The 27,809-nt window shown below is 36.0% G+C and overlaps 3 protein-coding genes across 4 annotated transcripts in view; 2 read left to right on the top strand and 1 right to left on the bottom strand.

Annotated features, from left to right (window-relative positions):
• Window positions 1-18,509, top strand: part of Actn (alpha actinin) — a 42,683-nt gene extending 24,174 nt beyond the window's left edge. Inside the window, exons 2-21 of one of the 2 annotated variants that reach the window (XM_089734676.1) lie at window positions 5,047-5,251; window positions 6,061-6,191; window positions 6,271-6,505; window positions 6,606-6,691; window positions 7,352-7,429; window positions 7,864-7,956; window positions 8,248-8,351; window positions 8,430-8,556; window positions 8,844-8,991; window positions 9,437-9,587; window positions 11,497-11,682; window positions 13,011-13,137; window positions 13,219-13,314; window positions 13,614-13,802; window positions 14,506-14,633; window positions 15,276-15,454; window positions 15,852-15,974; window positions 16,062-16,168; window positions 16,580-16,739; window positions 17,612-18,509. In XM_089734676.1, the coding sequence (XP_089590802.1) occupies window positions 5,047-5,251; window positions 6,061-6,191; window positions 6,271-6,505; window positions 6,606-6,691; window positions 7,352-7,429; window positions 7,864-7,956; window positions 8,248-8,351; window positions 8,430-8,556; window positions 8,844-8,991; window positions 9,437-9,587; window positions 11,497-11,682; window positions 13,011-13,137; window positions 13,219-13,314; window positions 13,614-13,802; window positions 14,506-14,633; window positions 15,276-15,454; window positions 15,852-15,974; window positions 16,062-16,168; window positions 16,580-16,738 (2,652 nt within the window). In that variant the 3' untranslated portion in view covers window position 16,739; window positions 17,612-18,509. Of the gene's footprint in view, window positions 1-5,046; window positions 5,252-6,060; window positions 6,192-6,270; window positions 6,506-6,605; window positions 6,692-7,343; window positions 7,430-7,863; window positions 7,957-8,247; window positions 8,352-8,429; window positions 8,557-8,843; window positions 8,992-9,436; window positions 9,588-11,496; window positions 11,683-13,010; window positions 13,138-13,218; window positions 13,315-13,613; window positions 13,803-14,505; window positions 14,634-15,275; window positions 15,455-15,851; window positions 15,975-16,061; window positions 16,169-16,579; window positions 16,740-17,611 lie in introns of both variants that reach the window. The other variant, XM_089734677.1, reaches the window with a different exon arrangement.
• Window positions 18,503-20,115, bottom strand: Grx5 (Glutaredoxin 5). The gene is made up of 2 exons (XM_028171547.2): window positions 19,612-20,115; window positions 18,503-18,982 (listed from the first exon to the last, which is right to left on the bottom strand). Exons 1-2 carry the CDS (start codon window positions 19,862-19,864, stop codon window positions 18,795-18,797), a joined length of 441 nt encoding a protein of 146 aa, XP_028027348.1. The 5' UTR covers window positions 19,865-20,115; the 3' UTR covers window positions 18,503-18,794.
• Window positions 20,116-25,449: 5,334 nt separating this feature from the next.
• On the top strand, window positions 25,450-27,586 carry PPP4R2r (Protein phosphatase 4 regulatory subunit 2-related protein). Its single transcript, XM_089734675.1, has one exon. The coding sequence runs from the start codon at window positions 25,567-25,569 to the stop codon at window positions 26,992-26,994; it is 1,428 nt and encodes a 475-aa protein (XP_089590801.1). The 5' UTR covers window positions 25,450-25,566; the 3' UTR covers window positions 26,995-27,586.
• Window positions 27,587-27,809: the final 223 nt, after the last annotated feature.

Genomic DNA, 27,809 nt, shown 5'->3' with positions numbered 1-27,809 from the left:
TAGACTTTAGAATTTACGTATTTCTAGAAGTATCTAACAAACACGTGAGCTTGTGTGTCATAACAGGTAATTGGACCTTCGCAAGTCTCCTGCCAAATTTTAATCAGCTTTATCTGGCAATAAACGCATCTCAAAATGCATTTTGGCATTGAATATGCATATTTCATAAATAATAAGCGGTGGACATGATCGTAATTTAGCAGAGACACATAGAGGGCACCGAAAATATACTACATACATCAAATTAATAGTAAAGGTACAATGTGAATAGAAATTAGAATTAGGACGAGATTAACATAATATTATTATGTCAGACCGAATGCGACATTATGTCTAACATATTGAAAAACATATACCTAAGTAACAATTAAAAGTTGCTTACCATTTTTATTTATGGCATAGACAAACGAGCGAGTCACGATCTACTTAGAGTTTAGTAGTAACCCGAGTACATAGACATTACAAGGTCATTAAAACTGCAAAAAAAAAATATTTGTTCTCTCTATTGTGAGATAGAATTTCTGTTGCGAAATTGTTCCACGTCCAGGCTTAAGGACTGACTGACTTGGCAATTATTCAATACCATTGAGATTTCTACTCAACTCTAAACCTATTGTAGTGTCCATGGACTCCGGAAACCAGTTAACACCAGATGGATGGTGAACTGATCTGCTAATCTATCCATTAAATTTTACCCTTCACATAAACAAACATAAATAATTTCAAATAGAGTGCAAATACGTTTCAAATATGGGAATTAAATATTAATAAATAAATCTCAACCTTTTCTATCATGGATCTTTGTATCACACTACTATCGTGCAATTCGATAGGTCGCCGTAAAACATTCATTATGAACTATCACGAGATGATTGCCTTAAGCATTTCCAATGAACTCAATAACGTCTGACCGCTATCCGATTCGCTCTCAGCCATTGATACAGTATTGTACGAACTACGTTAGTAAGATAACTTTTAGAATGCAGTTCTTCTGTGTACTTATTAAGAATGTTGAAAATGACTCTACTGACCAGATTATAATTTACCAAGGATATTTATAATCTAAATCCGTACTAGAATACATTTTCATATTTAGAACCCATTGACAGAATACCGCGAATCCCGTTTAGATTGTAGACTAACCTTCAAGAAAGGTGTTTTTCGCCCAGCGGTATTTATTATGCGTGCCTTTTACGCCGTGTCCGTTCAAGACTAGACTGAGCACGTTCTGAAATGTTTGAAAACAATACTAAAAACGTACACCTAAAGTAGCAATTAATTTTACTGACCTTAAGGCACGTGACAAATAATAAGTATCAAATAAACGATTAATTACGCCAATTTTATCATATTAAGGATATAGTACGAGATGTTCAGCCGTTTTAAAAAAAATAGTACCAACCCAGAGACCATGGTATAGCGCAACGCGAATACGATAACACCTAGATTCTTATTAATGGCTAGGATCACGATTTAATTAGTTCATTCTGTCCCATTTATTCTGCGTTTTTTTATTGCTTAGATGGGTGGACGAACTCACAGCCCACCTGGTATTAAGTGATTACGGAGCCCATAGACATCTACAACGTAAATGTACCACCCACCTTGACATATAAGTTCTAGGGTCTCAGTATAGTTACAACGGCTGCCCCACCCTTCAAACCGAAACGCATTACTGCTTCACGGCAGAAGTAGGCGGGGTGGTGGTACCTACCCATGCGGACTCACAAGAGATCCTACCACCAGTAATTTAAATTTAAATGGCTTATTCGATAGAGTAAATTAACACAAAATATTTAACTAAGTTTGCGGTTATAATTTTTTGTCATTTCTTACTTTCATCGTGGCATACTCACTAGCTATGTTATGTACATAAGATTTACTCCTCACTTGTGACTCGGGACTAACTTTCAAATGAAAAACTTATGATTTACAATTTTAGCTAACACACAGCTAGCTGTTAAAACACAAATTCTTTTAATTTGTTTTTATCATAATTCGGATCCTATAAAAAAAAAACTTACACGCTAACTTTCACTACATAATATAACTAGACTAGATATTTTGTATAGCATCGTCAGCAAAAATCTTGTATTCCCAAGGCTAGTTTCTAAGCTTTCAAAACTTTGGCAAGCATTAAATGAACGACCGACATTCAAGTAGAATGAGAAGCGTTGACAGCATTATCTTCGTTCGAGTGAAGACGAGATATCTTTACAGCCGCAATCCTTCCAAACTACTCGACGCAGTCCACACCTGCGCTATTTATTTTAAATACACACTGACCGTGATGGCACCCGCAAGGTGATTCTAGATTATTTTCAATTCTGGGTCACGACGTGTGCTTTTGTCTCAGGGACGTTACTATCAATTCTCATGAGAGATTCAGCATATTTATGTAATATTTATTATGTCACTTATTCAATTTAAAATACTGGGTGTAATTGAAGTGATTTTTAATTAAGTTTCTCTTTAGTATTACATCACAGATTTCAATGTGCGAATATAAAATAACTATTCCATCGTTGATAGCATAAAACTGTAGATAAATACATAGTATATCTACCAAATAAAATATATTAATTCATCCCTTTACTCATTAATTTGTAAACTGTAGGTCATGTGGTATTATTAACACAGTCCCGTGCCAAGACGAGTTCCCAAGATGATTCATTCGTCACGATCTCAGAATGTAGTTTGGTCACTTTATGTTCCGCAGCAACCGAATATCTGCTCACCTCACCTTCTACACAATTATCTGTAGCCTAGATCAATACATTCAAAGGTTTTCTTATTGGCAAAATCAGTTTACTGCTTTTGAAACCGATTTTGAACTCGATTGAATTGTTTTCAAAATGCCTGCCGATTAATAATTATAGCTAACTAGCTGACCCGACAGACTTCGTAGTGCCTCAATCAATAAATAAAAGACTTAAACTTTTGTATAAAATAAACTTAAAACAAACAAAAGAAATTCGTCCGACGGGGGACACATCAAAGGAAAAACAAAATTGCTATTTTTATTTAATTCATATTTATCTACCTTTTAAACCTTCTCTGGACTTCCAAAAATAATTCAAGACCAAAATTAGCCAAATCGGTCCAGCCATTCTCGAGTTCTAGTGAGACTAACGAACAGCAATTCATTTTTATATATGTATATAGATTTCTCACATCACTTTATGTTCCGCAATAATCACATCATCGCATCTTACTTCCTATAATTTATAGGACATACACTATAAATTTTAAGTTCTTTCAAAAGCAAAATCAATTTACTGCTATTGACATTAGGACGATAATGCATTACGTTTTAATAAAAATGCTTGTCGATAGATTTCTTTGCTAATGTCTCACATCACATGTCACATTTATATCTACGCAGCCTGTGAAACACTGAACAATAGATGGTTGATACTAATTAGACAAACGATGAACCGTTATAACATCTCCATAAAACCGAGGGAATATCATAAGTTAATACCATGGTGAAATGGTATTATGCAACCTAATAGTATAGGTAACAATTTTATTTGGCTTGTATTGAACATGATCACGCAGACTATTGTGTAGACTAAATATTATTTTTATCCACAACGGCCTTGACTACGCTAACTGAACCAGTCGTGTTTACAATAAGGATTACCGTTCTCAAATAGCTCAATACATTACAAGTATAGTCAAGAATGTACAATGGATTGTTAAGGCAGCACCATTCAAAGGGTTCCTTTAAAGTTACATTTGATCAATATAGTTTAAAAGTACAACCGTTCGAAATGCCGCCTAAATGTGATCATGATGAAACGATCTCTCCAAAAAATAACAATCGTGATCTAACAAATGTTTGCGGTTGTTCTCAACGCGATTAGATGTGGATTATTAACCAAGATTTTATCGCATAATCTGCAATCATGCATGATAATGCAATCAGACGCCAAGAACCGATTTGAACGTAAAGGTCAAACGACGAATCAACGGTCTCTTAATAGTATATTTATCACAATATTCACATCACAAATTGCATTCTTGAACGATAATCAACATAGAACTCGAAAAAAGTTTCGAATAATTTAAAATAGGAAAAATTTGCAATAACTCGGATATCTGTCGAGCGGCACACGTACATGTACCTAAGTATTTAAGCGAATTCGGCGGGAAGGGTCGAACCCCTATCTGTACACCCCTCCTCCAACGCGACTGCAGTATTGATTAACATCACATCTGCAGCTCGTATTTTACTTTATATTCCTTAAAACTATGATATTGCAACAAACAATTTAAGACGAAACATATTTAGAAAGGTCGTGCCGATTTATTTATTTTACCATCAAACTGTTCAAACTGCAACCATATTGACCATTTACAAATATGTAACTGACGAAAGACTCAGTCAACTATTTAAAGTTATAACTATTAAAAAACGTATTGAATCAAATCATTATAAAAATCAAATATCAACCATCGTATCATGGCATATATCTTTTCGCATTAAAAGTGTACAATTTCCAAAAATATTCGAAATTGAGTTAATATGCGGAATCATTTGGTATCATCAGTATTTTTTTCATAAATACTGTCAAAAGAGCGTAGTTTAGTTTTAGTTTTTTTTTTTTTTAGGTTACCCATATTTTGACTAGGTACTATTAACAAAATTAATACATAATTTTATCTTACTTTAAAAGACAGATAATGTAACTGGTAAAAAATAAAAAATAAATCTTATACATCGTATTTCTCTCTGCTAATGGTTTGCTGGAAGAAAACTAATGAATAAGTTAAGCTCGCCTTTGTACATAGTATTTAGACATTCTTTAAATCTGTTTTTATTGTATTTTCTTTTGTGTACAATAAGTATAAAATAAAAATAAGTATAAATATTAAATAAATAAAAATGTCGCAAAGATGATTAAGTAATATTAAAAATATCACATATTAAACCTTTAAAACACTCTCTTATAAAATTAGTAAGTTTTGAGATTATACAATTTTAATGCGAATTTCGCGAGTAATACACGACATTAAATTTGAATTGTTTACGTATTACAGACATTCACAGCATGGTGCAACAGCCACCTCAGAAAAGCTGGCACCGGCATCGAGAATATCGAGGACGACTTCCGCAATGGCCTGAAGCTCATGCTGCTGCTGGAGGTCATCTCCGGCGAGACTCTGCCCAAGCCCGACCGTGGCAAAATGCGATTCCACAAAATCGCTAACGTCAACAAGGCACTCGACTTCATCGCCTCAAAAGGTAAGTGCTTTCAATACCATCATTTCAACAATTATCGTGAGCTGCTAAAGATAAGATAATAAGAGTGATAGAGAATAACCGAGATGTAAATGTACCTTTACGTATTAATCTCAGTTTTATGTGTATCTATATAGTCTCTATAGTTCTTAGCCCACTGAGTTTCTCGCTGGATCTTCTTAGTGAGTCGCGATTCCGATCCGGTCGTAAATCTACCTCTAAGAATCCTGCGAAGCACTACTCTTGCTAGTGCTAGCAAATTGTCTCAGGTCGAGCCCGTGAGCTCTTCCACCTAGTCCGGGCTTAGCTGCAATAGCCCCTTAAGCTACATACTAGGTATGGGGAATATAAAAAAATAGTTCTTGACTAGTTAGTAACTATTTACACTATATACACACATATAATTATATAGGTACTAACACACAAAAATTATTAGCTGTCGTTTTGAAAAGTTTATAAAATAAAAAAAGATGAATTTCAATACTGATACCTGGAATAAGCTATTCATTAATATCAATACTAAGAATTTATCATAGTTCCAAAATACTCGCGATAAGGGAAATAAATCCATATTTGTTTGTACACATGTAGGTACCTACGCAAAGTTAAAACTTAACATACGTAAACTTTTAATATTTGAACTTATAATAACTATGGACACGTTTCCTATGTCCTAAGCTAAATAAATAATATATAGGATCTATAGTAAGAGTGCTTTTCCTCAATATGCTTCACTGTCCATTCCTATTAATAAATTATCCTTAGCACAGCCGCTATTCGCATTAGTAGAATGTATTTTAATGAAATTTTAGGTGTGAAGCTTGTGTCAATTGGTGCCGAAGAAATCGTCGATGGTAACCTTAAGATGACTCTTGGTATGATTTGGACCATTATTCTCCGCTTCGCCATCCAAGACATCTCAGTTGAAGAAATGACCGCAAAGGTAAACTGTACTCGAATCAATTAAATTACAAATGTATGTAATTGAAAATTAAGCTAATTAAATGAAAAATCGTTCTCAGGAAGGTCTGTTGCTCTGGTGTCAACGTAAGACAGCACCGTACAAGAATGTCAATGTCCAGAACTTCCACCTGTCGTTCAAGGACGGTCTGGCCTTCTGTGCCCTCATTCACAGGCACAGGCCAGACCTCATCGACTACAGTAAACTCTCCAAGGACAATCCCCTCGAGAACTTGAACACCGCTTTCGACGTAGCCGAGAAATATCTCGACATCCCCCGCATGTTAGACCCTGACGGTAAGAACTTCCACAGGACTTATTAAACTTGAAAATAAATTATCTGACCAAAGTTACATTTTTTATGAAGGTAAAAATAAATAATACGTAAACATTGCAGACCTAATAAACACGCCCAAGCCGGACGAGCGCGCCATTATGACCTATGTGTCGTGTTACTACCACGCCTTCCAAGGCGCGCAACAGGTATAAACATGGCTGCTGTATGCAGTACCAACGCAAAATACAGCGTTTGATACTCGGAACCCTAACCGCCTTTTGTGTGAAAACTCATAGCATGAAACGAGTGTAGAAGTTATCTATAGGTACATTAAAGCTTATACAGATTTGCCTCTTGAGGAGAACTTTTTCCGAAATAGGTGAATTTCTTCTTCGTAAATTAGTGGCAACCGCAGATATCAATCAATGAACTTCGATATATACATAATATAGTATATGTATATGTTGATAACCTATCGATATTTTGAAAATCAGCAACGTATTATATGTTTATCATAACTTTAGAATTAGCTTTATGTTGTTAACATTTTTCATTATATCTATCTGTATTGATAATAAATGCAATTCAGAATGCTTGTGTACCAAGGTTTTAAATAAGCTTTCAATTTGGTAACACTCTCATTTTTCAAATCATCTTTAGGTAACATCAATAATAATTAATGAAAGATGAGCGAATAAGTAAAGAATTGATTAACACTCAGTTTTGGGATTATTTAAATATCGTTTTCCTTTATATTTATAAGTATATGAAGCGTGGCCTATGATAACACAAGCATTCTTTAAAAACAACTCCATCGCATGAGAACTAACAACGTGTCGCTTGCGTGCCGCTTATCAGATCTGCAGAACACGGCGATGCCGGACGAGAGAGCCGTCATGACTTACGTCTCCTCGTACTACCATTGCTTCTCTGGGGCGCAAAAGGTTTGTATATAGAAATGATAATATTTAAGAACTAGCTGACCAGGCAGACTTTGTAGTGCCTCAATCGATAAATAAAAGATCTAAACTTTTGTATAAAATTAACTTAAAACAAACAAAAGGAATCGGTCCGACGGAGGGGATATCAAAGGAAAAACCAAATTGTTCTTTTTATTTAATTCCGAGCATTTTCATATTTATCTACCTTTTAAACCTTCTCTGGACTTCCACAAATAATTCAAGACCAAAATTAGCCAAATCGGTTCAGCCATTCTCGAGTTTTAGCGAACGAACAGCATTTCATTTTTATACATATAGATTACCCGAATAAAATTCATGTATATCATTTTGTATCCAATAGCCAAAGAATCATATTCTCTGTCAAACAATTTGTTAACTTAAACTTTAACGGTTATGCGTGATTTTACATTTTTCAGGCTGAAACGGCCGCGAACCGTATTTGCAAAGTTCTCAAAGTCAACCAGGAGAACGAACGCCTAATGGAAGAGTACGAACGTCTTGCCAGTGACGTGAGTATCCACAGCATTGGTGTTAAGTGTAAATTAGGTACAAGGTGTAAGTTGATATGTCACAAATGTAGACTTTACAGGGCTGCCATTTTAAAGTTTCAATTTTAGCTGTAAGCCCTAATTCAAGTTAATTAATACTATTTGTTCATAATTTGAGGAAGTTAATAAATTATTCTATTAAAAATAAAAATAATGGCATATAAACGTGTTCATCGTTGGCTTGTCAACTTATTCACGCCTTATACAGAATTTTATCCTATGGGTTTTTATCCTGTGTTTATCCAATTTCAGCTCTTGGACTGGATCCGTCGCACCATGCCATGGCTGAACAGCCGTCAGACCGACAACTCTCTTGCCGGGTGCCAAAAAAAACTGGAAGACTACCGTACTTACAGGTAAAAAAATAACTACACAAACTTTCATTAAGAATCTTACTCGTTGTATTAATATTACAATACGTCAAATAATTTCAGGCGTAAGCACAAGCCACCACGTGTAGAACAGAAGGCCAAACTGGAGACCAACTTCAACACCCTTCAGACCAAGCTTAGGTTGAGCAACCGTCCTGCGTACATGCCCACCGAAGGCAAGATGGTTTCTGTGAGTATCTAGTTGGAAACATTCATAGTATAGTTTCACTCTCGCAACCGGCATTCGAGTTAATTCGACAAACTCGATGGGTGTTCGATTAGCCAACACTCATGTATTTGTGCTTGTCTGGTTTGGCGATAGACGAGTTATCTTAATACCCCTTTTCGCGTAAATGTTTGGTGAATATCGTGGTGTCTGTTGGTCTTACACGCCCGAAATCTCATGTACCAATCTGTTTGACAGGCGGACCAAGTCTCAAGTCACTTGTAAACTAAAATATTTTGTTTATTTATTAGGACATCGCTCAAGCATGGAAGGGCCTAGAGATCGCCGAGAAGGCATTCGAGGAATGGCTTCTCAGTGAAATGATGCGTCTCGAGCGACTCGAATACCTCGCTCAGAAGTTCAAGCACAAGGCCGACATCCATGAAGACTGGACTAGAGGCGAGTTTTCTTTAAACCGCTAACAAAAAAAAATTTGCACATAGATTAATTATATCGTCGTTGTCAAACGAACATCTGCTATTGCACTTTTTGAGATTTACACTTTTTGACCATTTCGTATAGTTCACAGCCCTATCTACCGTATAACAAAAACTGTTATGTGTCTATAGCTTTAATATTTATCTATAGCTTTAATTTGATATAGTTCTTAAAAATTCACCTTCATATAACATTTTACACGAAAATGTTTTTACTCGTTAATTCAAAATAGAGTTTTTGCACAGATTTTGGTTTGACAGCGACGATATTTTCCATAACTGCTTCTATCACCAAAATACCATCACAGTAAACATAAACATGTCATTAACACAATGAGAATAAAATTGGTAAGCTGATTAAAACAAAAAGATGCTGAAGTCTGATTAATATTTTGATGCACTTTTAGGCAAGGAAGAGATGCTACAGTCCCAGGACTTCCGTCAATGTAAGCTCAACGACATCAAAGCTCTCAAGAAGAAGCACGAGGCCTTCGAATCCGATCTGGCCGCCCACCAAGATCGTGTCGAGCAAATCGCGGCCATCGCCCAGGAACTCAAGTACGTCAATAAGTTACCTTACTTAAACAGGGTGTCATGGGAGTGTCATCGTATCCCAAACGCAAGCATAAACTGCTGTTGATTTAGCTAGCTCAAACCGAAGGAAGCTGACCGACCTCCCCTCCGAACCCAGGGTAATTTGTTTGAGTGAATAAAAGTCGAAAATTCGAAGTCGTCGTGGCCTAAAGGATAAGACGTCCGGTGCATTCGTTGTTGCGATGCACCGGTGTTCGAATCCCGCAGGCGGGTACCAATTTTTCGAATGAAATACGTACTTAACAAATGTTCACGATTGACTTCCACGGTGAAGGAATAACATCGTGTAATAAAAATCAAAACCCGCAAAATTTTAATTTGCGTAATGACTGGTGGTAGGACCTATTGTGAGTCTGCACGGGTAGGTACCACCGCCCTGCCTATTTCTGCCGTGAAGCAGTAATGCGTTTCGGTTTGAAGGGTGGGGTAGCCGTTGTAACTATACTGAGACCTTAGAACTTATATCTCAAGGTGGGTGGCGCATTTAAGTTGTAGATGTCTATGGGCTCCAGTAACCACTTAACACCAGGTGGGCTGTGAGCTCGTCCACCCATCTAAGCAATAAAAAAAAAAAAAAAAAAAAAAGCGCCCGTTTGTAAAGCTATTCTCAATAGGCTAGATTCGGCAAAAACAATTAGAACGGTATGTTGGCCGACACTTTTGCTGGGTTGCCGAATTATTTCAGGCAAACAGCTGATTCGACGCAAATATTATATGTACATACATTCATCTGTCACTAAGATTGTGAAATGAACCAGACTTTTTAGTATATATCATACTTATATTAAAAACAACCAAATACTTTTCGTATTATTTGTTTATTAATATTCTTTTCTGCATTTTTTTTTACACTTTGTTATGTAATTGTTAATATTTATACACCATACGTAAGATGTCGATTTAAATAAAACATAATACCCCACTTGATTAATCTTAGTGATCAGACACTGCTGCGCACAAATTATTACTAGTAACATAATTAAATTACAACACAAATCTTTCTAATTATATGTTATTCATACCTATTTAAATATATAGAATACTTTATGAGCTCGTTTGCAAAACTTTATTCTAAACGAAAATATTCTCATGATAAGCAATTTTCGACGGATGTGGCCTTATCAAATATGAGCTAATTGATCATACTGCTCTGCTGGAATATTTTTAACAGTAATAAATATATCTAGTAAAAATTTTAAAAAAATAGACCTAAGGAGCAAACTAACAATAATTAATTTCATCTGTTTCTTTATCCTGTTGATACCGGTCAGGATACTGGAGCAAAATTATACAATTATTGTATTGTCATCGGTCCTTGATGCGTGCGTATATTTTCAAGGTAATTCGAGATTTTGGAAGGCTTGTGAGAGTCTAGAAGTCTGCGAAAATGACGTGCGAAAATTCGCTTAATTATACAAAACTAGCGACCCGCCCTCGCTTCGCTTCGGAAACTGTAATTTATTATTTCTTCACTATTTACTTAATGGATGTTATCTTTACATACATTTTTTACAATTTTTGTCTGTCTGTCTGTTTGTTATGTTATTTTGGTGTATGTACCGTATATATATTCATATGTAGTAAAAAGCGGCTATTTCAATATTACAAAGAGACACACCAATTTTATTTATATGTATAGATAACATCCATTAAATAGTGGAGAAATAATAAATTACAGTTTCCGAAGCGAAGCGAGGGCGGGTCGCTAGTTATACATATAAAACTTCCTTTTCAATCACTCTATCTATTAAAAAAACCGCATCAAAATCCGTTGTGTAGTTTTAAAGATTTAAGCATACATAGGGATATAGGGACAGAGAAAGCGACTTTGTTTTATACTATGTAGTGATAAGTATTGGCGCTTGTTTGACAGCACCCTGGAGTACCACGAGGTGGCGAGCGTGAACGCGCGTTGCCAGCGCATCTGCTCGCAGTGGGACCGGCTCGGCGCGCTCACGCAGCGCCGCCGGCACGCACTCGACGACGCCGAGCGCGTGCTCGAGCAGATCGACCTGCTGCATCTCGAATTCGCCAAACGCGCTGCACCATTCAACAACTGGTAGGTGCCCACTTTGAGAAGGCGGCACGACATGAAAACCCTCATATTGTGGCCGCCGGTTTTTTTTATTTTTATTATGTAGATGGGTGGACGAGCTCACAGCCCATCTGGTGTTAAGTGGTTACTGGAGCCTATAGATATCTACAACGTAAACGCGCCACCCACCTTGAGATATAAGTTTTAAGGTCTTAGTATAGTTACAACGGCTACTCCGCCCTTCAAACCGAAACGCATTACTGCTTCACGGCAGAAACAGGCGAGGTGGTGGTACCTACCCGTACGGACTCACAAGAGGTCCTATCACCAGGTAATTACACACCCGATCCTGTGGACCAAATGGTAAACAGTTGACGTCGCCCAAAATACGTCATTACGGATCCTCACGGTCCATTAAGGGTGCTTTTAGATACCTCAAGCACCGGTCACCGTCCTCGCCGAACCCGTCGTTTGCGACGAAGAGCTCGACGAGTTAATTAACCCACAGACATAGCCCACTGAGTTTCTCGCCGGATCTTCTCAGTGGGTCGCGTTTCCGATCCGGTGGTAGATTTTGCGAAGCACGGCTCTTGCTAGGGCCAGTGTTAGCAACACTCCCGGTTTAAGCTCCGTGAGCTCACCTACTAGTTCAGTGAATCTAGAATAACCCCTCGAGGTTACTAGAATGGGTAGGAAAAAAAAAAGTACGTGTCACTGCTTCACCACTACTGATGATACCAACTCTTTATTTTCACCACTAACACTACTAGTACTGTTGCTGTTGCACTACTCAGACTAACAATAAATACTATTCAAGTCCACACGCAAATCATTAAAAGTTAGTAAATTAAATAGTTGATTGTGGCTCAAGATTTCACTATAACTTAATTTTGTATTTAAAATAAAAGTCGAAATTTGTTCTTTTAAATTAAATCTTCCATAACTCTTTATTTACTTTTGAAATATCACAACGTTGTATGCATGTCGGTTTATTGCCTTCTGACGTCATAAGATATTGAAACAAAAGTAAGTCTCATTACCTAAGTGATAATTGGGCCTAATTGAAAACGTGAAATATTGGAAGTCATTATTGTATACAAGGACAAATGAGTTTTTATGAGAGAATCATTTAACAATAATTCTTCGAGTTTGAATCCTTATGTTACCAACATTAAATTTATATGACATAATCAAAAAATTCTCTTTAGATCTGATTTCAAAAGTTTAAAAATCAGGACATATGATAATATTAAAAAAAATGTATATATTTGGAGGAGGAGCTATATTTTTTTCTCTTTATTGAAACTAACAATTCAATTCACGATTCATCAATATTGATTATCATGTTTTAGGTTGGACGGAACTCGCGAAGATCTCGTGGATATGTTCATCGTTCATACCATCGAAGAAATCTCAGGTCTCATGGACGCTCACGCTCGCTTCAAGGCAACCCTCGGCGAGGCTGACAAAGAATACCAGGTAGGTCACGAGAACTAAGATACGAAGCCGGTCACAATTTGAGGAGCACTTGATTTACTTTTGATCCAACATTTTTTTCAGGCTATCGTCAACCTGGTACATCAAGTCGAATCTATTGTCAAGCAGCACCAGATCCCCGGCGGTTTGGAGAACCCATACACCACTCTCACAGCTCATGTAAGACATCGATCAAATTGAAATCATCTTTAATAATAGCATCTAAAATCGTGTGAACTTTTCAAATTTCGCAATTTTAAATTGTAACATGTTCTAATGCCTATTGTTGATAATTAGATGACAATATTTAAAAAAAGCAATTCTATATGACTAATTACAGTCTAGAGTACGAAATCCCAAGTAAACTACACCCGAATCGCAAAAAAAGTAATATCTATAGTTTTTTTTCAATCAGTACTAAACGAATTCATGAGGCCATTTTGAATTAATTAGTAAATTTGATTGTTATTTTGGAACAGGAGTTGAACCGCAAGTGGTCGGACGTGAGGCAGCTGGTGCCGCAGCGCGACGCGACGCTGGCCGCAGAGCTTCGCAAGCAACAGAACAACGAGAACCTGCGAAGGCAGTTCGCAGAAAAGGCCAACGCAGTCGGACCTTGGATCGAGAGGCAAATGGACGCCGTCACCGCCATCGGAATGGGTCTGCAGGTGAACACATGAAATAATACTACTCCTCTTATCTTTTTTTTGAAGTGAAACTTCTTTAGAATCGTGGGGTGTAATTTCAAACTCGATGACACGAAATGAAACGAAACGAAAATAAGTGTACCGCGATTGGCTTGCCGAAGCGGCTCCGAGCGGCGCCGACAAATCACGAAGCGCTCCACACGGTCTCGCCTCCCCGATTTGTTTTATGATTGAAAGATTACTGGTAGCCCAAAGGCCTTTCCAGTTTCACCAGGACATATGGGCGAGCAAAAGCTCAGCCAAGAGGGGCGAGATTAGCTAACAACTGCCCGAGCGCCTCCGAAGGAGACCTAACAACTCAAGAGCAATTGCTTCACGAATGAATCTACTACCGGATCGGAATCAGGACCCGCTGAGAAGATCCGGCGAGAAACTCAGCGGGCTGATGCATGGGTTAGGTTGGACGTCGACCTCTTTGTCGAGTTCGACGAGTATGGTTACCGGAGCCCTAAGCCTGCTCCTAGCATTAGAGCTGAAGGCGTCTAATGCAAAGATTATTGGATCTGATGGATCCGTAAGGACGTGTCCTCTTATTTCTATCTCTATCATAAGTATACACGTCTACTACTGCTTTTTTAACATTTGTCACCAAACAGTAATATCGATGTTAAAGTTGATTTTAAATTATCATTCAAACTAAATATGACATATGTAACAATATCAGGGCTCTCTGGAAGACCAGCTGCGTAGACTTAAAGAGTACGAAGCTGGAGTGTACGCTTACAAGCCACACATTGAGGAACTCGAACGCATCCACCAGGCTGTCCAGGAAGGCATGATCTTCGAAAACAGGTGAATGCATTTGATATGCAATACGTGAAATACTTTATTTATTATTGCATAGATGGGCTAACGAGCTCACAGCCCACCTGGTGTTAAGTGGTTACTGGAGCCCATAGACATCTACAACGTAAATGCCGTCACTTACCTTGAGATATGTGTTTTAAGGTCTCAGTATAGTTACAACGGCTGCCCCACCCTTCAAACCGAAACGCATTACTGCTTCACGGTAGAAATAGGCAGGGTGGTGGGACTTACCCGTGCGGACTCACAAGAGGTCCTACCACCAGTAATTACGCAAATTATAATTTTGCGGGTTTGATTTTTATTACACGATGTTATTCCTTCACCGTGGAAGTCAATCGTGAACATTTGTTAAGTACGTATTTCATTAGAAAAATTGGTACCCGCCTGCGGAATTTGAACACCGTTGCATCGCTAGAGACGAATGCACCGGACGTCTTATCCTTTAGGCCACAACGACTTCGGATCGTTAGCCCACCACGAAGATAAAGTTTTAATCTAATGCTTTTTAATGCCATTGATCAAGGAGTTAGGAGGACATTAAAGAGTTCTTTTTTTTTAAGATATCATTTCATGAAATCGCCTCTGTATTAGTTGCCAGTTAGACATTAATAACGATTTTCCTTACAGATATTCACAATACACAATGGAGACTCTGCGCGTCGGCTGGGAACAGCTCCTGACCTCGATCAACCGCACCATCAACGAAGTGGAGAACCAGATCCTCACCCGCGACTCCAAGGGTATCACTCAGGAGCAACTGACAGAGTTCCGCGCCTCATTCAACCACTTCGACAAGAACCGCACAGGTAACGAAACATAATAACTCCAATTTCCCGAAACTAATGACCGATTAAATTTTTCACACAAAATTTAAATTAGCGAGATTTTCTTACGACTCGTTCTCGTGTACAAGAAAAACGCTCAGAACAAACAGCTTGACCGAAATTTGAAAACTAACGAACACAATGATTAATAAAATTAGATTAGAAATTAAGTAGATGTACTTTTTTTTTGTAACCGTCACGTCACTTTATGTATTCACACACTTTATAATCAAATCTCAAGGTTTATATTCATTTTATGTACTACATATTCGTTTGTTTTGATATAGAATAATACGATTATACCTGACCTTTCTTTCTAAACAAAAAATTTACTCATCTTAGGTACAGTCTAATATTATAAATTTTATAATTTTTGTAGGCCGTCTGCTGCCAGAGGAGTTGAAATCGTGCTTAGTCTCCCTGGGCTACAGCATCGGCAAGGACAGGCAAGGAGAACTCGACTTCCAACGTATTCTTGCTGTTGTCGATCCCAACAATACCGGTAAGTGCTTTGGCAATGACTACTTTTCTTAATATATATTTTTGCTATTGTGGATTTTGATATAACAATATGATTATTCCTTCCCAGGCTACGTGTCATTCGACTCGTTCCTGGACTTTATGACCAGAGAGTCGACGGATACCGACACCGCCGAACAAGTCATTGACAGCTTCAGGATCTTAGCTGGTGACAAGGTATACTGAATTCGTTTTTTTTATTTTAAAAAATTATTAAGTTTTCGTTTTTACCAGATCACATTAATGTTTTTTTTTAATCTATACTCGTTACTAATATATAAATCTACAGTGGTTTTTAAGGATGTTCCGTTATAACTACTGAACCATGCATCAGATTGACTTGAAACTTGGTATCCATGTAGAAAATACATGTACTTAATGGGTAGGCTAATATTTATATGAGTGTTCGACTCCCTACACCAGTTGCGGGGGCGTTAATGCTGGGAATCTTTGTGGGGGTGAGAAATAATAATGTTAATTTTAAATGCCCAGCATAGCGGACGGGTACAGCTAGTTATATTATAATAGCAAAGATTTTTCCGCGTCCACGTGTAACCCAATGTTCACAACACCCATTACGTGCTCCAGCCGTACATAACGGCGGAGGAGTTGCGCCGCGAGCTGCCGCCCGACCAGGCGGAGTACTGCGTGGCGCGCATGCCGCCGTACCGCGGGCCCGGCGCGCCGCCCGGCTCCCTCGACTACATGGCCTTCTCCACCGCACTCTACGGCGAAACCGACCTCTAAGGTGACTTTTTGAAGTGAAACTTCTTTAGAATCGTTGTGATGTGATTTCAAACTCGATGAAACGAAAAAATGAAGCGTGAAGTTAAAATATCAATTCACAGAGGGCGCTACCTCATACTATGAAAGATGATTTACAATTATTTCTATTTAGTTTGTTATCAACAGACGTCGCTGCACGTAATTTCAACAATTCCTGAATCGCGATGACGAGATGTTACACAGCTGATAGACGTTCTCGTATTTCTCTTGCGAAAGGCGACGTCGACTGTTTACCATTCGGTCCATAGGATCGGGTATGACTAAGGGGACGCAAACCATATCAATATTTTGTAACTGAAGCCATATAGTTAACAATGTTAGCATAGTTAACAATGTTAACATGCCGAACATACTTAGCGTCGTGCGAGTAAATCGCTGCACAATATGCAGCCAATTACATTTTTTTAAACAACATTTCTCATTTGTTCTATCAAGTACATACTTCAATCATTACAGAATAAAATAAAAATAAATTTTATTATTGTATTTTAATGGTTATGTTAGGGCACACAAGAGGCATGTCCTGCCTATTTCTGTTTTTCTATTTAAATTATTATAGGTTATAATTCCATTGCAATTAAAACATCAAACTCACAGTCGCCTTGTCTCTTTAACTTTAAGTTAAATAATGTTAATTTGAACTTCCAAAATAAGAAAATACACTGCGCAGCATCAGACAAGTCTGCACTGATACAGATGGTAATTAAATCTGCAATACTCAATATAGTTCTATTTCATTTACCAATTAAATTACCAAAGTATGTAAGATTTTTATTTTTGTTAAACAATTACATATAGGGAGTCCTGATTTATAGACTGACGTGCTTAATACAGATGCAGAGAGAAGGGGCCATATCAAAGGATATCATCTTCAGCCGTGTCATCAATCAGAGAAGGCATAAAATGAGAAGACCCAAGTCACATAGTCATTCAAATACATTAAAGAGGGCCAGAGAAGCGACAATGGCGAAATAAAATAAATTAAAAACTTTTTCCTACACTGACCAGACCTATTCACGCCCTAAATACTATGGTCAATGCAGAGTAAAAATGTTTTTAAAGTAACCATGCAGTTCTTTAAATATCATGTGCAATGTACAAACCAAAAATGCCATTCATTTTTGTTCAGTAATGTTAACCTTTGGCTCAAATTGGAGAAATCATTTATATTGTTTAAATCTCTCTATTTATATCATAGCATTAGATATTTTTTAACTTTTATATGAAATTCTCAGCAGTCACAAAATTATTTGTAAGATAAAATGGTGCTAATGTTAGACTTGACTAATGTGTGACACCAAATTAAGACTCATTCACATTGTGAGAATGTTTTTGTTATTTTATTTTAAGTTTATTTATACAAGTTTCATTTTTATAACTACCATTAAAAATATGTTTTATTTCAAAGGTAGCAAAACTAAAATTTACTAAATTCTTAAGTGCAGGGAAGTGTCACACAAATTATTTATATCATAGATTGCCATAACTTGCCTGCATCAATTTATTTATCTTTTTTTATATATTTATTGTCGTTTGTGAGAGTATTTTTGAATGAGTACTCGTAAATAAATGATCTGCCATATTTTCGTCTTTTAATATTGACTACATTGTTAATCCAACCAATTTATTTTACATGGAGTATGGTACTTAGATTAAGAAAAAATTATTATGTGCCCAAAAAGTATACTAACTCGAATGTACAGCTAATTATTAAATAAAGAGCTCTTAAACTTGCATTACTTTATTTCACAATAACTACCTAAAACTAAGCAATAACTATTACAACAAAATTATTAAAACAACACAAATAATATAAGGACTTGGGCTTTCAAAAACAAAAAATCGTCACACTTTAACAAATTCTTATTACATCAGAGATTTCTTCATAAATACTTAAATTTTAACAATTATGTCTTTGTTTCTATACAGTACCACCACTTAAAATGAATTAAAACAATAATTTCTAATACAAATAGAAAACTACAAAATCAAATACATAATACCTGAGATGGGTATTTTAATTTTTCTTCTCCCCTTGCTTTGCCTCTTCAGCTGTTAAAAGTGCACTTTTTATACCCACTTTCTTCAGTTCCTCAATGAGTTCACCAGATTGGTGCATCTGCAGCATTATGTCACAACCACCAACAAATTCACCATTGATAAAGACTTGAGGTATTGTAGGCCAATTCGAATAATCTTTTATACCTGCAAAATATTGTTATAATCGTAACTTCATACATTCAAACAATTTCCAATATCAGAGATAATATCTACTTTTTACAAAAATTGCTTTTGTAGAGATTTATTAATATTTTTAGAGTTTACACATTAGTACAGCCCCAAGGAATAGTATGTTGTCGGACACATGATGTCCATTATGGCATTCAATGTGTTGTAATTTCAGTACCATAAGAGATACATTTTCCATTTGCCTATTGTAATTTCAATGACAATCACATTTAAAAGCACAAACTAGTGGGTAAAATAATTAGTCTATCATCTTATGACATTCGTTTTCTTTTAAATGATACTCAAAGTAGGCAGCAGGGAACATTAGTCAAAAACTTCACTTTTTCAAATTGTAATAAAGGCCTGGCAGGTAATGCACAAGTCAAAATTTTATGCAGCAGCTAAAGTTTAGTTTTCATGTAATTAAACCAAATTTTATGAAAATAACATCTTGACAGTAAGTGACTATGTGAATTGTTTATTGCTACATAAGTGCACCTTAAAATATTTTTTATCAGCATTGAATAAAAGAAATTATTGCTACTACAAAAATTTACGTAATTCTAGTCACTACTTTTGTATAGGTTACTTTGCATCGAACTCACCTTGTCTAAGATTTTCATCACTCAACACATCATGGCTCTCGTACGGAACTGCATGCATCCTCATAATCTGAACAACAGCATTACTGAAACCGCATCTTGGCGCGTCCGGTACGCCTTTCATAAACACCACGACTTTGTTATTTTTTACTATTTTTTCAATTTTGTCATTTATTCCAGCTTCTGAAAATGCGCGACAGGATATCTTCAATGTGGTATTAAATGCTTGAAAACTTCTTCTGACTAAGGTGTTCATGTTAACACAGATATATTCTAGTTTATAATATTAGATATGTACGCAGTTTTTCTTTGACGAATTTTATAAAGCTAAAATTTCAGACAGCCAATAACCAATATCATCACTAAGGGTGATACCGATATATTAGTATTCACTCGTGCATTCGTGTATCGGTAATCCGCCGAATTCTGATATGCTTATATTCCGTAATCACTTATTCATAATATTAGCCAACTCACATCGGTCGGGTTGTATCTATTCACAGAACACTGTTACTTCTAGCGAAGTATTTATCACACGAAAATATACTGGCATACGCCGTACGTGTCTCGCGGATATCTGTCTATCACATTCATATCAATACTGCATGCGCTAAGAGTAAGTGAGATAATCTATATGTTTATATACTGAGCAATGAAAATAAGTACATTTCGCTATGACTTTAAGGACTATTTTGTATTGCACTTTTTACATGTCAAAGATGCTAGTGGGAATTTCCAAATGCATTACTTTTTTATGTTTGAACCTTCATTTCTTGATTCTACTAAAGATTCTACTCAAGACAAAATAGTGCATTTTCACATTTGTTGGAATAAAATCGGTGAGCTTTATTTCCATTATTTTAATTTTATTTTCTGTTTCCTTCGAATTAGTTGGTTTTAATACGATAATTTGAATAACGAAAGTAGATAGTTGACATTATTTAACAATTTCATAAATTAAAATATTTTTACACAAAATGTAATACTGCCACAACTAAATTAAGTGTTTTTACGTAATAAATTAGGATGACAATATATTTTTGTGGTGGTATTTTATTATATTCTAAGAACTTCTCAAAATATAAATAAAAGTTTGATTTTTGAATCGAAATGACTTTCTAACCAAACGATCCATGGATTATAATAATAATATTATAACTGTTGTGTACCTACTAGCCTCAATACCGTGTCAAAGGTTTTTCAGAATTCTAGAATACTCATTTCTGACCGACACGGCGTCGTACCAGTCTTTCGGTAGAAAAAGTAAAAAAGCTGATGTTTTTATGCACCAATAAGAAATAAATAATGTTACTAAATTGTTGTTTATATTAATGTACAAAGTTGACCAAATTCTGATTTAATAATAATATTCATATCGACGCATGAAAGGCAAACGTGACTAAGCGACAATAACTGCTTTATACATAAATGATAGGCAATAACAATATTCGATGCGCAAAAAATATATATTTGTAGGTCTATTAAAATCATTTCAATCCTACAGCTACTAGCTAGATTCTACTACAGCTAGATTCGTTAAAATATTTTATTTTCTTCAGGTATTTCAACTTTAAATTAGTCTACTGTAAAGTTCACGCATTGTCGCTTAGTCACGTTTGCCTTTCAAGCGTAGCTATTAATGTACATAATATTACTTGTAAAATATTTAGTATGAAGTCAAATTCCTAGATACAATATACTATTTATATTAATTTAATAACTAATTTATGTGTATTATCTATGATTATTAACTCATTTCATGAATACCGTAATAAGTTTAACTCGTTTACCCGTTTTATCGAAGCATATTAAGATATCAGGTTATATTCACGTATTAGTTAAGGTATTATAATATTACATCATGAATATATTCGTATTAGGTAATATTGACAAATATCGGTATTATTCCATCTTTACATCACTAACATTATAGTAGGTACCTTTTTTATTGTGGCTAAACCGTGCGGGCTTGTGCATTAGCCAGTGTCAAGTAATAAGTTTTTTTTCGCCGTTTGAATTATTTACTATAAAAAACTATTACTATTACTATTATTTATTATAAAAAACGAACGAAACTGTCCATGTTGGCCATTATTAATATCAGTGTAAGTATGAATTAAATTAGCAGCGTGGGATGGTATAGATAAATTAGGTTGAGAAAGTAATTTGATTAATGTAGTAATTAACTCAGCAAATTATAATATAAAGTGAAATGAAATGAAGTTGATTAATATTATGAAACATGCATAATATAGCATGAAATGAAATGAAATACCTACCTACCTGGTGTTAATGGTTACCGGAGCCCATAGACATCTACAACGTAAATGCCTCCACCTAGGGCTGGATTTAAACTTAATGCCGCTCCTGGGCACCGGAAAAAAATCCACCATAATACTGAAATTTTACGTAAACTAATTATTTTCTACTTCTTCTATTTTCTTCTTCAACTTTACTAGAAACTTTATGTATGTTATACAGTGTGATTCCTTATAATATGCACATATTGAAAACAAATGTTAAACAAATTCCATAATGATTGGAAGTATTTAGGCGTCCTCATATACAAAGTGGGAGAAAACCTACTCTCAATTGAAAATGAACATGTTTTTTTTTAGCATAAATTTGTTATTTTTTCATACATTTTTACAACAATCCTAAAATTTCTAAAAAAGACGCCCCCTTTACCTATTTTTTTATTACCTAAAGTTATTATACATCGTATTAGCTACCCATTAGTAAAAATTTCATGTTTATAACTGAAACATACCATTTTCTATTAAGTGTTAAAAGATGGCACTCCGAATGTGCCATTTATTGTTTTTTAGGAGTTATTTTAGTAGTGGTCAATAATGGTTCAGGGCATAGAGCAAGATTATATATAACCTAAGTTCAGGGCGTTGTCGGAAGTGAGTTAATTAAATAACACAACTGGTTAGTCGGAGCGTTTATTCGCGACTGAACTTAAAAAGTAAAAAGCAACGGAGCTTGCGGGGGCAGCGGCATGCTATGACTACGAACAATTTTCTTTACATAACAATCTGTGTTCCTACTTCCTACAGTTTGCAACTACTCGTGTAGGAAGATGTCGTTGCTTCATCGGCGACTCCAGATCGCAGTAGCCACCATGGGAAAGTGGTTCCGGAAGTGGCGAATCGACATCAACCCCACGAAACGCACAGCGATGCTCTTCAAAAGGGGTCGCCCTCTGAACACCACTTCGAGCATCCCACTCCTTAATAGGCGCGCAAACTCCTCCGCCGTTAGCCTCATCACTCTCTTTGGCCAGCCCATACCGTGGGCCTCGAAAGTCAAATATCTAGGCGTCACCCTCGACAGAGGGATGACATTCCGTCCCCACATAAAAACGGTACGCGACCGCGCCGCGTTTATACTAGGACGACTTTATCCAATGCTTTGTAGTCGAAACAAACTGTCCCTCCGTAATAAGGTAACTCTCTACAAAACTTGCATACGCCCCGTCATGACGTATGCAAGCGTAGTGTTCGCTCACGTAGCCCGCACCCACTTGAAATCCCTTCAGGTTATTCAATCCCGATTCTGCAGGATAGCCGTCGGAGCACCATGGTTCCTGAGGAACGTGGATCTCCACGATGACCTGGAGCTCGATTTAATTAGTAAGTATCTGCAGTCGGCATCGCTGCGCCATTTTGAGAAGGCGGCACGACATGAGAACCCTCTCATCGTAGCCGCTGGAAAAAACCACAAGCACCGGTCACCGTCCTCGTCGAACCCGTCGCTTGCGACGAAGGGCTCGACGAGCGAATTAACCCACAGACACAGCTCACTGAATTTCTCGCCGGTTTCTCAGTGGGTCGTGTTTCCGATCCGGTGGTAGATTCTGCGAAGCACTGCTCTTGCTAGGGTCAGTGTTAGCAACTCTCCGGTTGAGCCCCGTGAGCTCACCTACAAACGTTAGGGTGAAGCTGAAATAGCCTCTCAAGGCTATCAGCATATGTAGGAAAAAAAAAATAGTTTGCATAAGGATGGTTTATTAGGGATGATAATTAATACAAAAGAGTTCAATTAAAACCATTTACTATTTTACACATAAATTAATGATGAGGTTCCAAAAACATAAATAAAGGTATATGTTTTTTTTTAACAATTATAAATTTGAAACTAAGGCTGACACATAATTATACATGAAAAATATAATTAAATTTCTTTAATTCTGGTAAATAAAAAGTCGATTATTATTTTAAATCTCCAAGGAAATAAATTGATTAAATCATTGTGATTATAAACTTTAGCTAAAGTGCAAAAATTATAATTCACAAATAATGGATGAATTTAATTTCTTGAATTATCAATTAAGCAGAAAATTATTATTTATAGAATTAATTACTTACGTAGAGAGCAATCTTGACAAGAAAAAAAATCACTTTCATAATTTTGCCACCCTAAAAAATTTGCCGCCCCGGGGCATTTGCCCCGACTGCCCCTAGTGTAAATTCACCACTGCCGCCACCCATCGAGATATAAGTTTTAAGGTCTCAGTACAACGGCTACCCAACCCTTCATTTGTCAAGTATGTACATATTTCATTAGAAAAATTGGTACCTACCTGCCAGCGGGATTCGAAGACCGATGCATCGCAAGATACGAATGCACTAGACGTCTTATAATTTAGGCCACAACAAAATTAATGTAACATAATACCTATTTATGCATTAAGTGCTCAGCCTAAAATTGAAAACTTACTTCGTCATCAAATTAGTATAAAACTATTAATAACAATTAAAAAACAGAAGACTGATTTCAAATAACTTTCAAGAAAAATTTCATACAAAGATTGAAGTCTCAATAACTTTTTTCAACTTTACGAAGCTGTTTATTTACTTTCATTAAACTTATTTAATTTCAGTCTGTTTCATTTTATTCTATTTCATTTCACTATTATCTGATCTACAAAAAATGGCCTAAGCTCAACAACAAAAAGATTAAAATCTATATATCGGATACCCTATGCCTGTCGAACTGAAAAATTTAAACGAACTTAAGCATTTTGACATTTTTGACGTCTTCCCGATTTAAATTTTCAGCTACCATTAAAATACCATTAACCTCTCCCCAGTGCGCATCAAAATTTATTATGGCACCACCAGTCCAAAGTCCGGTCAGCGGACTTTCCACGTAATGCGCATATGTGCATGTCAATTAATTTTGTCTATGATGTGTTGAGTCCGCTGAGCGGACTTTGCGCTGGCTAGGTTTTTTCGGTCTAGGTTTAGAAAAACGTGATTTTCTCAAAATTTAATTGGAATTATTCAAAATTCCAACTAGATTTATAATTCCAATAAGATTTCTTTATGTAATTTGTTAGACTACACTTGACCTTGAATTATATTGCAACTGTTCTATGAGAAATATAATCGGTTACCTAAATCTTATCTTTTGTTTTCCATTTATTAAAAAATAAAGACCTTGCTGGATGTAAAATTATATATTTTTTGTACAATACTAAGTGTTTGATAAAATAAAAACCAAATGGCTTAAGTTCCAATACATTTTTTTTATACTGCACATGTTGTGAAACACTGTTTGAAATTGCCACCAACTAAATCAACGATCTTGAAAAATTTTGTACCACAGACCAAACAAATTTTATGTAATAAGGCGAACCTATTCATGCTTAGTCGATTTGAAAGTACTTTAGAACGAGACTTAGTAAATAATGTAATAGCCTTAATATAGGAAGTCCGCTGGCGGACGCGCACTGTGCCGCACTGCCGCGTCTTGAAGTCTTTGAGCGGACGGTCACTGTTGATAGATAAATGTGATTTGACATTTCACGTATCTGTGGAGTCCGCTCAGAGGACACCGCACTGGGGAGAGGTTAAGGTACTTATTTTATATTTTATTTTATATTCAATATTGGGATCATTTGGGATCCAATATTTCTTACTCATTTAGCATTGATTTTCAAACAGAAACATGGAAAATGCTGATGATATATATGGTTATTTGGAAGAATTTTCCAAACGCAAACCTAAATCTATACCACAAGAGTTAAACGAATACTTGGCATATGTAGCGCGAACCGGTGATCCTGTGTACCAATGGCCTCTAGTAAAAAGTTTATTCAAAGAAAAATTGTTAAACGTCATCACAGACTTTTACGACACTACTCCAAATACAGATATTCCTCCATATCCTAACGTGGACCCTTTTAATTACGATACAATGAAGAATAGTTTGATAGAACGTTTGGAATCTTTTACATCGGCCCCGTTTACGGTACAAAGGATTTGTGAATTACTTACATATCCTCGTAAGCAATACAACCGCGTTGACAAGTTTATGAGGGCAATTGAAAAGAACATTTTGGTTGTAAGTACCAGAGAGCCAGGAATTGTGCGTCAGCCAGAACCAGAAAATGGCGACAATGCGGAACATCTCGTTAACGGCTCAGACAACAATTCAGAATATAATGTAGATGTTGAAATGGAAGATGTATCATGGAAAGAGGCTACAGAGCAAAGAAATTCAGAACCACAACCCTGCTCATCAGATGCTCACATTTCTGTAGATGATGTTGAAACCAGGTTGATAACTAAAAGAGATACTCCAATGGAAGTGCAAGACAATAATGCAAAACAATTAGAGTCTGCCACACCATCTGACTTCAAAACAGGTATGAATAAAACTGCAGAAATAAAACTTGAGGAAGCACCATCAGAGGTTAAAACCAAAATTGATAGTGAACAAAAAATGGAAATTGTCACTGTGCCGGCAGCAGTTGATAAAACTGAATCTGATAGAAAAGTGGAAGACACCTCTAATATCACCTTGGTAATACCAGAAATTAAAGTTGATGATACAGAAATGATTGAACAGAAACTTGATGAACAGTCGATGATTACTATTAAAGAAGAAACTCAAGGAGACTCATCAGAAACTGAAAACAAAACTGAGATTGAGTCACTATCTATAACTTCTACAGACGATAGCAGTTCAGACTCAAAAGATGAGCCTGTCTCTAAGCATTTATCTGAAGTTTTAACATCTAGTGAGGAGAGCTCATCATCAAGTGATAATACTGATGGTAATAGCAATTCACCTAAACCAGATTGTCAGATTGATATACAGGAGGAATCAAACCAATCGGACAATAACAAAGAAGATTCTCAAGAGCAAGCACTAGATATAAAACCAAGCATGGAACCAGAAAAAGCAACAAACCAGGTTTCTCTGGAATCTGATAACTATTCAATATCTGATGTGAACTCTGAATTACCACAACCCAATGTTCTGAATGCAAATGAAGAGCGAGAAATTGAGAAAAAAGATGACCCAACATCCAAGGAAATTGAAAGTAAGGCAACTGAAGATTCTGAGGGGAACAGTAAAACAGAATCCTAAATGAATAATTTAATTTAATCATTTGAAATTGTGACTGTGACTTCATAAGTAGTTATTATTAAGTACATAAGTTTCTTTCTATTTTATAATAAAATTCAAAATGTATATCCTGGAAATCTGAATATATTTTAAGTGTAGATTCCCAATGCCAATTCAAGCTGCAAAATGTGATAGAAATTTTTTTTACTGTTTAGTAGGCATAGAATATTTCACAAGTAGTATATTATTATGAAATTTCATATGAAATGCAATTTCATACATTGCATCTGCTACCTCTCTTCATTTAGTCTGTGAAATGTCACAGTAAGAGAGCGAGCGAGTAGGAACGATTGAGCGAGCGTGATAGAAAGAGTTGAGAGTATTAAAAAATAGATTTTAAATTAAGTTTAGTAAAGTATTATTTTCCTTGAAATAAGTAATCTCAAAATCACTTGTTTCGGAAATGAAATGAAATTCCTTTGTTATTGCAGGTCAGTCATTTAATTCAAAAATAGAATGCTACTTGTAAGTTTGTGTCTTGTGATTTACTCTGATTGAGAAGGCACATCAGTACATAGTTAAAGTTCATTGCTTAAATATAAATGCAATTATTTAATGTTGTTTTTGCTTAAAGGAGCAGTAGTGATTATAAATTATAATTCATGTTTCATTTTTAATAGCATACGGAACGTGTGACGCCGTGGTAATTTTAACCATGAAAAATCACTGCCAACGAAATTTCACATGTGAAATGTTTGTGATTTTTTTTAATATCATCCAATGAAAATTCATTAAAAATAGCAATCATTTCCATTCCTACTGTTAAGTATTCATAA

This window comes from Bombyx mandarina, chromosome 18 (genome assembly GCF_030267445.1).
Source record: "Bombyx mandarina strain Sakado chromosome 18, ASM3026744v2".
Taxonomy (NCBI): Eukaryota; Metazoa; Arthropoda; class Insecta; order Lepidoptera; family Bombycidae; genus Bombyx; species Bombyx mandarina.
The sequence above is the reverse complement of the archived record's forward strand: the minus strand, read 5'-3'. Positions and strand labels throughout refer to the sequence as shown.

Bases quoted from the DNA above. Each gene is read 5' to 3' on its own strand.
- Grx5 (XM_028171547.2), bottom strand. From the start codon at position 19,864: ATGAACACCTTAGTCAGAAGAAGTTTTCAAGCATTTAATACCACATTG. The intron at 18,983-19,611 runs GTGAGTTCGATG...AATATTTTGCAG, and splicing joins TGATGAAAATCTTAGACAAG to GTATAAAAGATTATTCGAAT.
- PPP4R2r (XM_089734675.1), top strand. From the start codon at position 25,567: ATGGAAAATGCTGATGATATATATGGTTATTTGGAAGAATTTTCCAAA.